The 14,986-nt window shown below is 43.3% G+C and overlaps 2 protein-coding genes across 2 annotated transcripts; one reads left to right on the top strand and one right to left on the bottom strand.

Annotated features, from left to right (window-relative positions):
* Positions 1-2,438: 2,438 nt before the first annotated feature.
* On the top strand, positions 2,439-5,879 carry BCIN_03g00490 (hypothetical protein). The gene has a single exon (XM_001559451.2). It carries the CDS (start codon positions 2,571-2,573, stop codon positions 5,523-5,525), a length of 2,955 nt encoding a protein of 984 aa, XP_001559501.1. The 5' UTR covers positions 2,439-2,570; the 3' UTR covers positions 5,526-5,879.
* Positions 5,880-6,068: 189 nt separating this feature from the next.
* Positions 6,069-7,055, bottom strand: Bcxyn11A. Its single transcript, XM_024691683.1, has 2 exons — positions 6,700-7,055; positions 6,069-6,633 (listed from the first exon to the last, which is right to left on the bottom strand). Exons 1-2 carry the CDS (start codon positions 6,978-6,980, stop codon positions 6,231-6,233), a joined length of 684 nt encoding a protein of 227 aa, XP_024547454.1. The 5' UTR covers positions 6,981-7,055; the 3' UTR covers positions 6,069-6,230.
* Positions 7,056-14,986: the final 7,931 nt, after the last annotated feature.

Below are 14,986 nucleotides of genomic sequence, written 5' to 3'. Positions count from 1 at the left end.
CACGATGCAATTCTCAAGCTCGCTGTAAAATTTCCATCGAGTGAAGACACCACAATGGTGGTGGGGTCGGGGTTGGAATCTTGGAACTCTCCTTGCTCATTGTGCGCTATGCACACTAATGGCTATACGCCTAAAGAGATGCTCGAGGCGATGAATATAAATGTTCATGATCTTAGGAAGCAGATCGGCGCGCGCCGAAAGCCGCGAGTCATTTTCGAAGTAATAAGAGACTACAGTCATGTGTGTCAGTGGTGATATGCTTGAAGAGACGTTCGAAGTGCTGAATGTAGATCAGGTATTGGCATGCTAGTTGCATACTGACCTTTGGAATGAGATGACTTACATGGCTTAATACCCCCTGGGAATTTCGAACGCAAAACCTCATTTCACTTTGGAAGTCCGTTTGTGTCTCAACCAGTGACCAGCGAGTTTTTGAGTACTTCTTCGATGACATAGTATTGTTGAGAATACTACTAGCTGATGCTATAACAAGCACAACGAAGCTGTGCTCTGTGTTTTCCTCTGTTGATGGTGTCGAACTTGAATTTATTGGAGAGGCTTTTTGCTATAGAATAGATCAATTTCTGGAAACAAGAGAGAGATCGAGGCCATGAATAAGCTATCATGGACTCAGCGATCTTAAGGAAACCCGTAAGTAGTAGTGTACTTACCATGAACTGTATGCTATACAATAATTTGAAATCCAAGGGCTTGACTCGATCTTCAATTGCTGAATCTCAAGAGAAAGTAACTCGAGATCCCAATCTTTGTGGATCCAATATGTCTTTCTTGTTTGTATCAATATGTAAAGCAATAGTCTTGATAAACAACGAAAGTTAAAGCAAAGTAAAAGATTATATTAAACAATTTGGAAATTGTAGTGTTGTCGTCAAGATTGTGGAGTGGAGGGCTTGGAATATGGAGGAGCTCTGGGACTTTAGGTGGCTATCCCAATCCTGAAACAAGACAAGAGTTCTTTGAAGGTCTTACTTCGGGTCTATATTTTGATATTTGAATTTTCAATATCACAATTCTCGAGCAGTTGTGTGATCACCAATTGTCGAAGCGAGGGCTTTGATATTTGTTGAACCTAGACTCACTTCTAACAGGACTTGTTGTTTGTTTATTGACACACTTGTGATTGTCTTCATAGTTTTCAATGAACATTAAATTTTGTTTGTAGTATGGCCACGCATAAAAAAACAGACTGCTGTCATGAGTGTGGATGAATTGTAGTAGAAGAGATACTATTAAAGCAATAGATAAAGTTATAGTTTTGCTTCCTCAAAGTTTGTGAACTCAAATTCATGTATCAACACAGATATGGGTAGTAAATTCCCCTTGAAGTACATGTTGATATATAGTTGATTTTCTGAGGGGGTTCCAACTTGAGAGCTTTTTGCCAAAAAATGAATGCTTTTCTTGGCCATTGGAAATAGCTCTCTTTAATGGAAACACGCCAGCTACTTTTAATTGACAGGAACAGAGTCGCAAACATTCCACATTTGAGTAGTCATCTTTAAATTCATCCATTTTATATTCTAAGATATCTATACCATGTTATTATTACTACACGCACAATTGCATCTCCTTTATTTATCTATGAGAAGAGAGCTCTCATGCGTTGCTCGGCCAGCGTCTTATATCATCCAATGCCTTTCTCGCATATAATAAACAACTACTAATAAGTAGGTATTGCTCCTAATATTATAGAATAGATCACCCCTCACTTCACAGTTCCATCATTTTCTCCCAACTGATCATCCTGACATTCTCGCTATCACACTTCTCATTCTTCCTTCTCTTGATACTATCCCGCTTCCGAAGAACTTCTATGCCATCAACCAACAAACAAAGCTCAAGCTACTACGACCACACTATTGATACAGATATCATCAAACGTTACGAACCGTATGCTAATTAATACGGTGTGGATTAAGCGAGTTGATACATTTATCATGAGCCGTAAATTATCACGGATCCATATTCAAAAGACACAGTTCACTAAAGGAGATAGACCTTCTACATACAAAATACATGTCTTGTCATAGTGATTGACAGCTTCAACGTTGCATCCGCTAAAGTCTTTTGCCCTTCAGGTGACAATTACCTCTCAACGCTCTCTCGCTTAGAGACAACCACAATATAACTACGAGATAACATCCCAATATCTACCACATCCTCATTGACAATCCAACATTCACTTTATTTTCCATCTCATAGCCCCTCATTTATCTGGCTATCCTCGGCATTGCTGATTAAAAAACAAGATAAGAAGATGTAAACAAGGTGAATTCGACTCCGCCTCGCGTCTACTTAAGTTTTCCATAGGTGACAAATTTGCTTTTGATCACATTTTCTACATGAATTAATCCCGACACCTTAGGTGTTCCTATTGACCACCACTCAGCTCACTGCACATATCATTGGATACATTCGAACGTTTTCTTGTTCTTCTGATAGCTTTCGAATTTTGTCCGACACTGCTAATAATACTTTTCCCGACAACTTCCGAATATTTTCTTGAGTCATCGACACACGCCCACATAGACATAAACTTTGGTTACAAAATGACATATGTTCATGTAGGCAAGACGCCTGTTCCGCGATGCATCGTACCAAGTTTCTCCGATGAAGTCTTTTATCCTGGAAGCGCCCCTGCTGGTGTCACTCCACAGTACTTCACAACATTAAATGTTTATCAACAATGGCTGCAAATTTTCGGCCCATATGTTCCTCTTCCTGAAGATGAGCGAAATCTTCCAGGATATCCTCAAAGTAAACTGTACACGATAACTGGTGAAGAGGGTCCTCGATATCGTTACTGTAGCAAGGAAAGAGTTTGGAAGCTCAGGTCTTTGTTCCCCATAAGCAAGGGCAGATTTCTAGCTTCATGCTCTCGTTGCAAAGATGTTACGTTTAGAAGCACAGGTAAACGACGGGGAGGTGCACCAGGAGAACCGCGCGAAAACTTGTTCCAGGAATTTCAACCAAATCAGGATGTGGCAGCGCCGTTTTCGCAACCAAGTATGCCCATGGTCAACACACACCAGCGAGGATATAGTGTGGCCAATTTGCCTATGACGCCGATGACTAATCCATACACTGGCGAGCCTGTACCAGAATATGCTATACCTGCACCAAGATTATTTACACCGGCTCTAGAACCGCCTAAGAAGACCATCTCAAGGGCTGAAGAACTCATAGAACTGCAGCCCGAGGCAGAAAGGCTTCAATCCCGTCTTATTGGGCATGAAAGGATCAAGAAATTATGCGAAGCAAATCTAGAGAAATTGACAAACACGATGGCTCGTGCCGGGGAAGGTGGGGAGGATGGCAGAGAAAAGAAGATAGCCGCAGTAGCGAGGCTCCAAAACCGCATATCTAGAGAGGACGGTATACTCAATGAAACCCGAAGGAAGCTGGATGAGACGAGTTTCGCAATTGATCTCTTAGCGGAAATAAATAACGACGATGATGGCTGCCAAAATAACGATCAAGACACGGTTCTTCCCAGTATTGAGGAGGAATGGAGTGCCGCACCATTTGCTATCCCTGAACACTTTGGCAATGCAAGCGAAGCAGTCGTTGAGTTTGCTGGTCGAAGCAACGATCTATTACCCTTTTCACCAAAGCCGCGTGGCCGTCCTCCACTTGATGAAGATGGTGATGTACCCAGCAATAACGACCCGTTTATGCAAAATCCTAAATTGAATAGCGGATTGGACAATGCATTCGAAAGAGAGTCTGGAGATAGAACGAAAGGTGTCAAAACAGACTCGGCACTCCGCACCCTTTCCAGGATAAGCGCAGGTGTTCTCCGCGGTGATTCGCACATGCTTCTTCGAGATCAATACATCATTGATTCACACTCTCAACAGTTCTCACATCATCAAACTCAGAATCCTCAACTTCAAGAGGGGGTCGATGTCAACCAATTCCGAGCACTGTCCGTCTCCCAAGAGGCCCAAGATCAACATGCTCAATATCACCAAGCTCAGTCTCGACAACTTCCTCCTCGCCAACGATTTCAATTCCCTGCTCGCATCCCGTCTACATTCAAAGATTTTAGTCCGCACTTGCCATGCCAAGCTTCAGGTCACAATTCGAGTTATTTTCAAACCCAGAAAGCTACGAATGATTCCGCACAACGCCACCCGTTAACCACGCACACTCCTGACTTAAATCTATACCTCTCCGAAAATCGCAATCTTACCACAGCTTTTGAGTTCGGACAGCCTACACCCGAAGGTTCCGGGCATCATGGTATTAAAATACAGGAAGATTCTGGGAGATATCAAACTTTAGCCCCAAAGATGACGCGAGAAACTGCTCAACAAGCACGACAACAACAGGCACAACAACAAAAAATACGACAACATCAAATGCAACAATTCCAACCAGGTGATCAGACGAAGCTAGCTCAGTTAGCGCAAAATGAAAAGCATGTTTACGATCAAGAAGCTTACGATGAACTCACTCAAAATAAACCAGTACAACCGATTAAGCTGGCCCAACCAACGAAACAAGCTTGCTACCAAATGGCTCAGAATGGTCGGACCCAAGAACAACTTGCTTTGAATGCAAGAGACGTTTATGACCAACTAGCTTACCAGGAACGAGCTCAACAAAACGAACCGGCCCACAAGTCGGATCTAGCTCACTATCAATTGAGTCAAGGTCAACTCGCTCAGAATACAGGAAACTTCTACGACCAACAAGTTCTCGAGCAACAGTATCAAGACCAACTAGCCCAAAAGGCACGAGATGCAAGAGACGTCTACGATCAACGAGCTTATGAGGAACTAACTCAACAAAATGAACCGACCCACAAGCCGTATCTAGCTCACTATCAATCGAATCAAGGTCAACTTACTCAAAGTACAAGAAATTTTTACGACCAAGAAGCTCGCGAGCAACAGTATCAAGACCAGCTAGCTCAAAAAACAAGAGATGCAAGAGACATCTACGACCAACGAGTTTACGAGCAACAGTATCGAGACCAGCTAGCTCAAAAAGCAAGAGATGCAAGAGACATCTACGACCAGCGAGCTTACGAGGTACGAGCTGACAAGGAACGAGCTCAACAGAACCAATTAACCGAATACATTCATCACGCTCACGATCAACTCTCCCAGCTATCCCAGCAAACCCAGCTCGCTCGACATGAATTCCAAGAATTACAAGCCCAGAAATCACAATACCAAGCAAGATACCAAAGTCAACCCTTTCATTCCCTCTCAACCTTCCAATTCCCCCGAGCCCACGAATCATTCCAGCCAAGCCAGCCCGTCCAGTTCCCAAAGCGACGCGCTGAAGAATCTTCAGAATTGCTTTCCCAATCTGAAGATTCTATCCGACGATCCAAGAGAGTTAGATACCTAGAAGAGAGAGATACAGAGATGTTGGAACAGCAAGACACGCGTGTGGAGCGGGTGCAGCGACGAGAGGAGGTGTTAGAATTGCAACAGGTAGAGAAGACCACTCATCTTTCGCTTGAGGTGCGGAGATTAGATAAGGGATGAGAGGTTGTGATTTATGGGGTGGAGCGCTGGAGGGATGGTATGAGCGGAGATGTGACGGTGAGGATATCGGCTATGGAGTCTCGAGAAATGGGTGATGAGTATGTAGGTTATTTATTGAGTTTTGTATTGTTTGGACGGAGTGAGTGTTTATGGCGGTTCTCTTTTCGTTCTGAGAACGGAAGTGTGGGGAAATTAAGATCCCTCTCGAGATGATGGTAGTGGAAGGTGTGATGCGATATGATGAAAGACGCGATGAATGATACGACGGACGATACGTTTGTAGATATGCTGAACGACAAGATATGATATGAAAACATATCGAATGGAAACCCTGTAATCAGAATACTTGTTCTAATATTTTCTTTATAAAATTTCACTTTTCTCCTCAGGTGACGGTTTCGTTCATTCGTTTGTGAAACATGTGATGTTGAAAAGCTGTAGAAATCTTCAGTGGCGTAGACAGCTTCTATTCAATTGACCATCATATACATGCCTTGCACACTACTCTCCCAACCCAAAACCTATAATGTCACATAATCCTCATGTAAACTTGATTGTGCACGAAAGATAACAGATATATATATGTACGAGCCTACGGAAACGATACGATCCAGTGTGGCCAGGAACGAAATCGTAATGAATATATACAAGACGAAAATTCTCAACACTCCACAACCCCTATCTACTCATTCACCCATCCCAGATTTAAGAAACAGTGATGGAAGCGGAACCACTGCTTTGGTAACCCTCAACAGCAACAATTTGGTAGTTGTAAGTTGAGCCCAAAGTCAATCCCAACTTCTTCCAGGCTGCAAAATGGTTTGCAGTGGTGACGGTACCGCTCGTACGCTTGCTAGTACGGACGGACCAGTATTGCTTGAAGGTAGCAGTTCCTTGAACGGAAGGTTGGTTTGTACGGGTGGTCTCGAGGATCTTGTATGTGGAACCGTCGGAGGTGACACTGCCGATTTCGGTGGCGGCGGAGGAGGGATCGTAGGTGCCAAAGTCTTCGACGATGTAGTATTCGATGAGGGGGGAGGTAGTCCAACCATAGACGGAGAGGTAGGAGTTTCCGTTGGGTTTGTAGGATCCGGTGTAGGAGATGGAGCTTTGCGGGAGAAATTAGTTTGATGTCTTTTCATGTATGACGAAGGGAAGGAAAAAAAAAACTTACCGCTCGGAACCAACAGCCCATCCTTTTCCACCGACGAAGTTACCCTTGTTACCGGTCCAGCTTACGGCATATTGACCATTGGCTCCGTTGGAGTATGTAACACCACCGCTTCCATCGGTCCAGAAGGAGTAGTAGTAACCACCACTAGTACCGGTAGCGGAAGAAGTCAACGCTCTTTCTTGCAAGACATTCAAGTTCTCGCTGACGGGTGCCGCGGCTGGCGCGGAGAAGACACCTGCGATAGCTGATGCAGCGAGGAGGAGGGAAGATGCAGAAACCATTGTGAAGATTTGTTTGAAGGAGTGAAGAAGTTGATTGTAGTAGAGTATGTAGATGAGATGATGTTTCTCTAAACCTGAGAGCAGATACAACAACTTATATGTCAAGATCGCCTACTCCATCCGGAGTACCCATAGATCCCTCATTTCCTCCAAGAGAAACTCTAAAACATATCCGCTCCCGACTATGTTCAATCTGGCCTTGAACCGCTGGGCCTTGAAGTGACATTCTTCAATATTTTCCGCAACGGGATTGGACATTCAATAATTGCATCCACAAGATTTCTACATCAAACGTCTTTATTTTCCGTTTCTATACGTTTAATCTAAATCCCTGCGTCGACCCACAAAAGCGTATCGGCTATATGCAAAAATAGAGCAAGGTACTACCCCGCATCGAGGCTTCACACGTTCTGAAACCAAGTGTAATTTCGGACAACTTGCTCGATTAGAGTTGTGAGTTCAAGATCCAGACTCGCGGATTGGGATAAGGGGGATGGATGAACGTCATGCGATCGAAACGGTAGTTGTCAAATGTGTTGGTGATGCTTTGGAGATGGAGATTGGTGGATGGGATGAACGGGGATGAAATAAGATTTTGGATAGCAAAACTTAAAATGCAAATCGAGTAAGTTGTGATGTGACAGTGTTAACCGTGAAAAAGCTTGATATACGGGTATTCTCATAGCGGAATAGTGAACTTCTATCAACACACATCGAATCCACATCAACTACGATGATACGAAGACTAAGTACACATTGTAGATAATCTGTCCCCTTGAACGAGAGAAAACAATTGCCCAGTGTTAAATTTGCTCACTCTGTATAAACCAAGTGAAAAGTGCCTTAATACATCACATACACTTGATGTGAGGGAAACATTACATTGGTTTAAGGTGTGAACGGGTTAGCTCCACTTCCAGGTTGTTTCACAAAAGGGGTCTTCGGTACCACCTTTAAAAAATACCGACATCATCCGGATAAACGCGGGTAAAATACTAGTCATGTTTGGATATATACCCATTATCAATACTACTGTCTCTTATAGTATTTGCCATTGACGATTACAAATTTGATCCTCCGGGTAACTTTAAAGTATATTACGTGAGTATAAGATCGTCGTTATAGAAATAGACGCAGAACTAGAACCAAGATTGGCAAAGTAAGCTTAAATTATAGAATATCAACTCCTAGTCCAAAAGTCTTGGACATCAACTCCAGACAGAAAGTCCCCGATGAGCCACTCATTGCCGAAGAAGATGATGATGTTGCTTTGCTTTTGACTAATATCCCCTCACTCACGATCAAGACAAGATTCTCTGTCGATTCGGCAGTTGAGTTTGCGTGAGCGATCGCAGATACCTACCTACCTACCTACTCACACAATAGACCCAACTACACACCGAACATGCAAAATTCCAGCCCACTCCCACTCCCATTCTCATCTACATCACTCTTCTAAATATTTCCCAATCCCATGATCAAAATCTCAAAAAATTAAATTAAAAAAACAATTAAAAAGACACCCCAGCCGATGATCTAGACATTTTCATCATATCATATACGAGACCCAATCATCATATCCCAATATCACCTTAGGACAACGCATTTCACAACAACTAGGTAGGTGACTAGTTTACCAAAGACTTCTGATCAAAGAGAAGAGAAGCAAAGAAAAGGCTTCATCGATTCTCAAGACTTTGTCAACCAAACCTCAAACCATCGCATGAGCATCTTCTCGTCATTTCATCTTTCTCCTCCCTTACTTACTCCAGTTAGCAGAGTCTCCCACTTACCAACTCTCAATATCTCTAATGCATTCAGTTTCATGCTCAGAGAAAAACACTCTCATTCCACTCCTGCATCTCTCCTATTGCATTCCCACTTTCACTTCCACTTTCAGTTACGTATCCAATACCCAATAGCTACCTATATGCATATCGAACCATGTATATACATGTACACATATATGACAATCTACAGCCCCTATGAATGTCACTTTGACCCATCTTACCCCCTCCTCTCCCCTTCCATCCCACCCCCTTACAATCTCATAGTTTTCACTTCCCCCAGCTACATCCTTTCCCCTTCATTCAGATGCTTCGCTCCCTACTCCCTGAGATAGACACGATAATCAAACAAGAAGTAAACATCAAATTCAATCATTCATTCACACACGCATCTTCAAATCCAGATGGATAATTCCTAATCCTAATCCCAATCCCAATCTTAATCCTGACTCCTTGAAAGTACTTACTTGTCTACCTGTATACCTGTCTATTTATCTATCTACATAGTAAACATACGCATATACACCCATACACCCATACACACAATCCCATCCAACGCCCTCCCCCAAACACCCTTTCTCAAAATCGAGATTCATAGATACAAATCCTAATTCCAAACCTCACCACTTGAAAGTACTTACCCGCCTACCCATCTACTCATCTAAACACTCACTCACTCTTATCTACCCATCTACCCACCCACACCAACCAGACATCCAAACCACCAATCAGCCTGACACAAAAAATCCCATCAATCCCCATCCATCACTTCGATTTTCCTATCTACACTAACCACAAGAGAAGATCAAGTCATCAAACAAGTAGAAACCAAAACAAAGAAAGTCTTTCTACGAGCAAACATTAACACGTAAGATTCAGATGTATAATTCAACAGAAGTACTAGAAGTAGAAAATGTATAATCAATCAGTAAATTACTCTTATGCTCCCTAAAAGTGAGTTAATGCCCCTTAGATTCTACGATAGACTCTCGCCTTAAAAGACTAGGCTCTACCTTCCCGTCATAGAATCTAAGGAGAGCAAGAGTAGAACCAGTGTGGATCTTAGGGTATGGGAATAATGAAATGACATCTGAGGGGCATGAGAGTAATTTGCCGATTATTGACTTATAAATAGTAAAGTATGTGTTGCTGTTGAGAAGAGGTTGTTGAGATTGAGATTGAGATTGATATTGATATTGATATTATGAGTATCAGAGAATGAAGAACAAACAGAGAAATATAATCAAGCCCCCTTCTCCAAAATCCAAATCCAAATCCAAATCAACATTCCAACGCATAAGAGGTGTCCGTCTACTCACTTACCCACTCACTCATCAGATCCATATACAAATGCACTACAACACAGAGCCCACACTACCTCATCATCTCACCATAACATCCAACCATCATTATCAATCATCATACATCATCCAACTACAAAGGCTCTAAAGACCAACATACTATTCACCTATTCACTCATACAATATCCATATATATATATATATATCCACCTTACTGCCTCACTATTACCACCACTACACCCATTTGTTATTATAACTATCATTATCATTATCATCAATCACTCAACTACCAAAACTCCAGAGACTAATATATCTATCTGTACACTCACCCACTCACCACTCACTAATACATTTACTAATACACTCACTCATATATAATTACCAATCCAAGCTATTTACACATCTAGATGTCTATATATACATATCTATACAAAAATCATCCAACTATCCCAAGAGTAACCAACACAAATCTCAACAAACTCTCCCCAAACAATTCCAATTCCAATTCCAATTCCAATTCCAATCCCACCCGAACCCAACCCAACCCAGCCCAACCACCACCAACTAAATATCGAATCTATTGCCTACTCACTGTGAGAGTGAAAACACGTGACTTCAGGGTCACGTGCTACCAACGTTTAGTATTTATAGCTTCTCTTCTGTAGACCTAAAAATATCATCGAAATTTTCTACCTTCTAAAGTTGTCTCCTGAAGAATTGAGTGCCCAGCTCCTACCGTCTCCCTCACCTCGCTGTCGCGATGTAGCGATTCTCCCCATTTTACTACGTGTAGCCACTTGCTCTATGCTTGGTATATGCGAAGGCTTTTCTTGTGTGACCATTACCACCTTCTACACTTTTACATTGGTGACCTACGCAGGGAAGAAAACGTCGAAAGGTCAGATAGCTATGTGCGAACCTGAGCTCTTGGATCGTCTTCAGAAAGCAAGTGGTTATTGGGTGCAATAGGTAGATTGAGGTAACGGGACTGCCGGAATACCTGTAGATGGTATGGTGTCGCAACTCGTGATTGTTGCGGTGAGGGAGACATTGTTTCCCTAAAAACTCAAAACCGATATGTGGCCTCTTGGTGTAAAAGTGGGGGGGAGTGGAAAAACTTTATTGTTGTATCCACATCCACCACAGCACCGAGAGAACATATCGTGACTATCTCGAACGAAATAGCCTCCTGCGGAAACGCCGGTATCGCTTGGAAGTCAAGGGAGAATCTTCGCTTTTTCAATCTACAAGTCAGGTGGGCGGGGGGACACCAGGGTAAACAAGGTGAAAACTCAAAAGTCTACGGGGCTAGAAAATTCCTATAGAGTTCTGATTATACGTGGTCAGAATGGGGGTGGACTAGCAGCCATCTGATGGGTATTCACCGGCGATACAAGGGTGAATTCTCTCTTGCCCAATGATGAAAGGGAGACAAAGAGCGGAGATACTTCCTTAGCCAAGAGCTATTCCGAAAACTCGGGAAAGTAGGAGGTTACGAGTTAGAGAAAGCCCAACGTCAATATGCCGAAAAAGTGGTGAAATGTTGGTTGTCGTGGATGCAATGGGTCTCTTTGTAACTTCGCAAACTTTTCGCGAAGTTATGAAGAAGGGTAAAAGACTCCGAAGTTGTACGAAAACAACGGTATAAAGTCTTGCTACCCTTCCAAGATTGCAACCTGCAACAACCGATCAAGAATAAAACATTAGAAAAAGAAGGAAAGAATCATTTCAGACAAAATGGAACCCATTAAATTCGAAGGAGAGGCTGGTCAAATGAGGGAGAGAGACTCGATCTCTGATTCGGCTTCCGATACATCAATTCCGATCACTGCATCCAACTCTCGGGAACAGAGAGACACCCCCGAAGCTCCAGGAGAAGGACCACTCCCTCAACAAGTAAAGGAGCAACGAAAAACCGAGTCTGTCAAACAGAAGCAAAGCGCCAATGTGTTCCCGCAAGATGGGCACGTTAGCGCTGCACAACTTGCTGCTATTTTGGAACAACTGAGCAGAGCAAATGCCCCACCATTGCCCCTCCCCGGACAAGAAGGAATGCCGTGGTTCCAAGGTTCCAATGCTACAGAGTGGTGTGAAGGCATGGAACAACTCCGACGCAACTACAGGATGAACGAGGAAGACTTCCGTCTTCGAATTCCATTGCAGGTGGAAAGGACTCTTCGAGAGGATGTTAAGGCCATGAAAGAGTGGCAGCAAGAAGGTTGGGATTGGGAACGCAAATTCAAGCCTGCATTTCTCAAGGAGCACTTGGCAGATGATATTCATCAGAAAATGTATTCGAGAGACTACATTCGTCGTCTTGCTAAGAAATATAAACAGGAAGGGGAAGACAATGCTGACGCACTTGCACGCTTTACGCGTCAGTATAATCAAGTCGCCCAACGCTTGATTAGAGACAAAGCTTCAACCAAGAGCGAGGTCACTGAAACTTTCTTGAAAAACATCCCTAAAAGAGCTGCTCGCAAGTGCATTGCTGGACTCAAGATAGACCTGAAGAAACCTGGTACAGTGGAGTGGGATAAAGTCTTTCAATGGGTAATGCAATATACAGACAATGAATCCCAATTTAGGATCCTCGAGGTGAGCGATTCTGAGGAAGATTCGGGTCTGGAAGAGTTGATCGATACTGTCACTTCATTCAAGAAAACCAAAGTGCAAGCCAAGAGTCCTGTCATCCCAAAGGCAGACAGTATCGAGCAAATCACGAAAATGCTTGAGAGCTTTTCTGCAATAACCCAACAAGAGAAAGCTCCCAAGAGAACGGAAGGAAAAGTGCAGATACTTGACCCCCATTCGAACTACAGAATCCCTCTTGCTACGCGACCCCAAATGTCAACATACTACCCCTCTCTGGGCTCGAACAATGTGCAAGATGGTATGGACGACAGTGTAGAATATGTCAATGTCGCTCAGAGGAGATATTGTTACTTTTGCCAAAACCAATACCCTGGGAAAGAAGATCACAGTTTCAAAAAGGACTGTCCTGTCTTCAAAGAGTACATTGACTATGGATATATACATCATAATCAATATGGCGAGCTGTTTTGGGGACCAAAGGATACAAAGGAGAATCCCTCACCTATCATTCACGACCACAAGACTCAAGGTTCCCTTGCTAAGGCAGTGAGCTTGAGAGCTAAGTCAAACGGATGGGACCAACCACAGAGAGAAGTGGAGCAAGTACAGCTAATTGAAGATATATATACCGCAGAAGTTCTCAATGTCGACAGCCCAGAAAATTTCACTATAGGAGAATATGTTAATGCGGTCAGCTCTGAACCTAGGAAACGCGGCCGACCTCCACACGGTCCTAGTAAGGTTCACAAACCACCTGTCAAGAGCGCGAAGAATCAGAATTCTACTCTTGCTTCGAAGGTTCTTAAATATGCTCACTTGATGTCTCCTGAGGAAGATACTCTTAGCCACAATGGGGCTGAGCCAGATACTGAACCCATGGATATCCAAGACCCCAACGAACCAGAGATTATCTATGAAAGGGTTGTTGACAAGACAAAGAAACCAAGGAAGAGAATGATGCCTAGGCTCATGACGAATACCTTCGGCAGTATAGAAGAGCTTGATAGAGACATTCTCTCATCAACTATTAACGTGTCTCTAGGACTGATACTCAGGGAATGTCCAGCCATTTGGAAAAGATGGACAACCAGAGTAGGCGATCCTACTATGCCTTCAGAGTTGAACAGCCACTTGATTAATGCCATCAACCGACTTCCTACTAATCTTCGACCTGAAGCCCCGGAGCAAGTAAACCACACCGACTTAGTATACACTACAAATGAAGATAGAGAAAGCCTCCCGAAGGTTAAAGTTAGTGTCAACGGCCTAGGTCCAGTCAATGCGATCCCGGACTCAGGATCCACGATCAACCTGATCGACTCTGTTTTGGCTAGAAAACTTAATCTACCCATCAGCCCAGTCCAGACAACCATTGTGGGCATCAGTGCAGACTCCTTAAATCTAAGAGGAATTTGTAGAGACGTTCGTGTTGCATTGGGAGGAGTCTCGAATGTGATCAATATTTACGTTATGGAAAACGCTCGCAACGAACTATTGCTAGGTATGCCATGGTTTATTGCAGGAGAGGTTAGCTTTACATACAGGGATGGTGCACAATACCTTACAGTCGTGGATGATGACAGAGAAACTCAAGCTAGTGTTTGGAGTGCTGGGCAGAAGTTTCAGACAGTGATGCAATCGGAAAACTAGGCACTGACACATTGAGGGGACAATGTGTCGGCAATTTCCCCAATTCCCCCAGTTCTCGTAACTTCGCAAACTTTTCGCGAAGTTATGACGATGGCAAGACAGAGCATTTTGCAAGAATATATGCTTCCCTTAGTACCGAATTTCAGGAGTTCTGCTTCAACATGTTAGAAAGGTCAGATGAAGGAAAACACATTATATCCTCTCAAACCTTCGAAGAATTGTTCAATATTCACATCGTGAATGACGATGTGGAACAAGTAAATACAATGTACAAGAACAAAGCTACGAAGGTCCGCCCCTCGAATCAACCATGTAACATCACTGGAGAACCCCCTGGCGGAAGAGACGATTGGTTTGAGCGTGATCAGTTAAGAAATCCGTATCAAGAGCCATCCGGGAGATGGAAAGAGTTTCTTATACCCCGCTTCAACAAAGAACCTGAAGGGTATCGGCTCACTCCAGAAAGAACAAAGGCGATTGATTGCGGAGATCTTTTGACGGATTTGGAAAGAGACATGCTGATGGCCTGCCTCCTCAATCGAGAAGGGGCCTTAGCATTCGACTGGACACATGCTGGACGGGTACAAGAGGACGTAGCCCCACCACAAAGAATTCGAACTGTTCCCCATGAGGCTTGGCAAACTCCTGGTTTCCCAGTTCCAAAAGCCTTAGT

This window comes from Botrytis cinerea, chromosome 3 (genome assembly GCF_000143535.2).
Source record: "Botrytis cinerea B05.10 chromosome 3, complete sequence".
Classification (NCBI taxonomy): domain Eukaryota; kingdom Fungi; phylum Ascomycota; class Leotiomycetes; order Helotiales; family Sclerotiniaceae; genus Botrytis; species Botrytis cinerea.
The sequence above is the reverse complement of the archived record's forward strand: the minus strand, read 5'-3'. Positions and strand labels throughout refer to the sequence as shown.

Bases quoted from the DNA above. Each gene is read 5' to 3' on its own strand.
- Bcxyn11A (XM_024691683.1), bottom strand. From the start codon at position 6,980: ATGGTTTCTGCATCTTCCCTCCTCCTCGCTGCATCAGCTATCGCAGGT. The intron at 6,634-6,699 runs GTAAGTTTTTTT...TCTCCCGCAAAG, and splicing joins TGGGCTGTTGGTTCCGAGCG to CTCCATCTCCTACACCGGAT.
- BCIN_03g00490 (XM_001559451.2), top strand. From the start codon at position 2,571: ATGACATATGTTCATGTAGGCAAGACGCCTGTTCCGCGATGCATCGTA.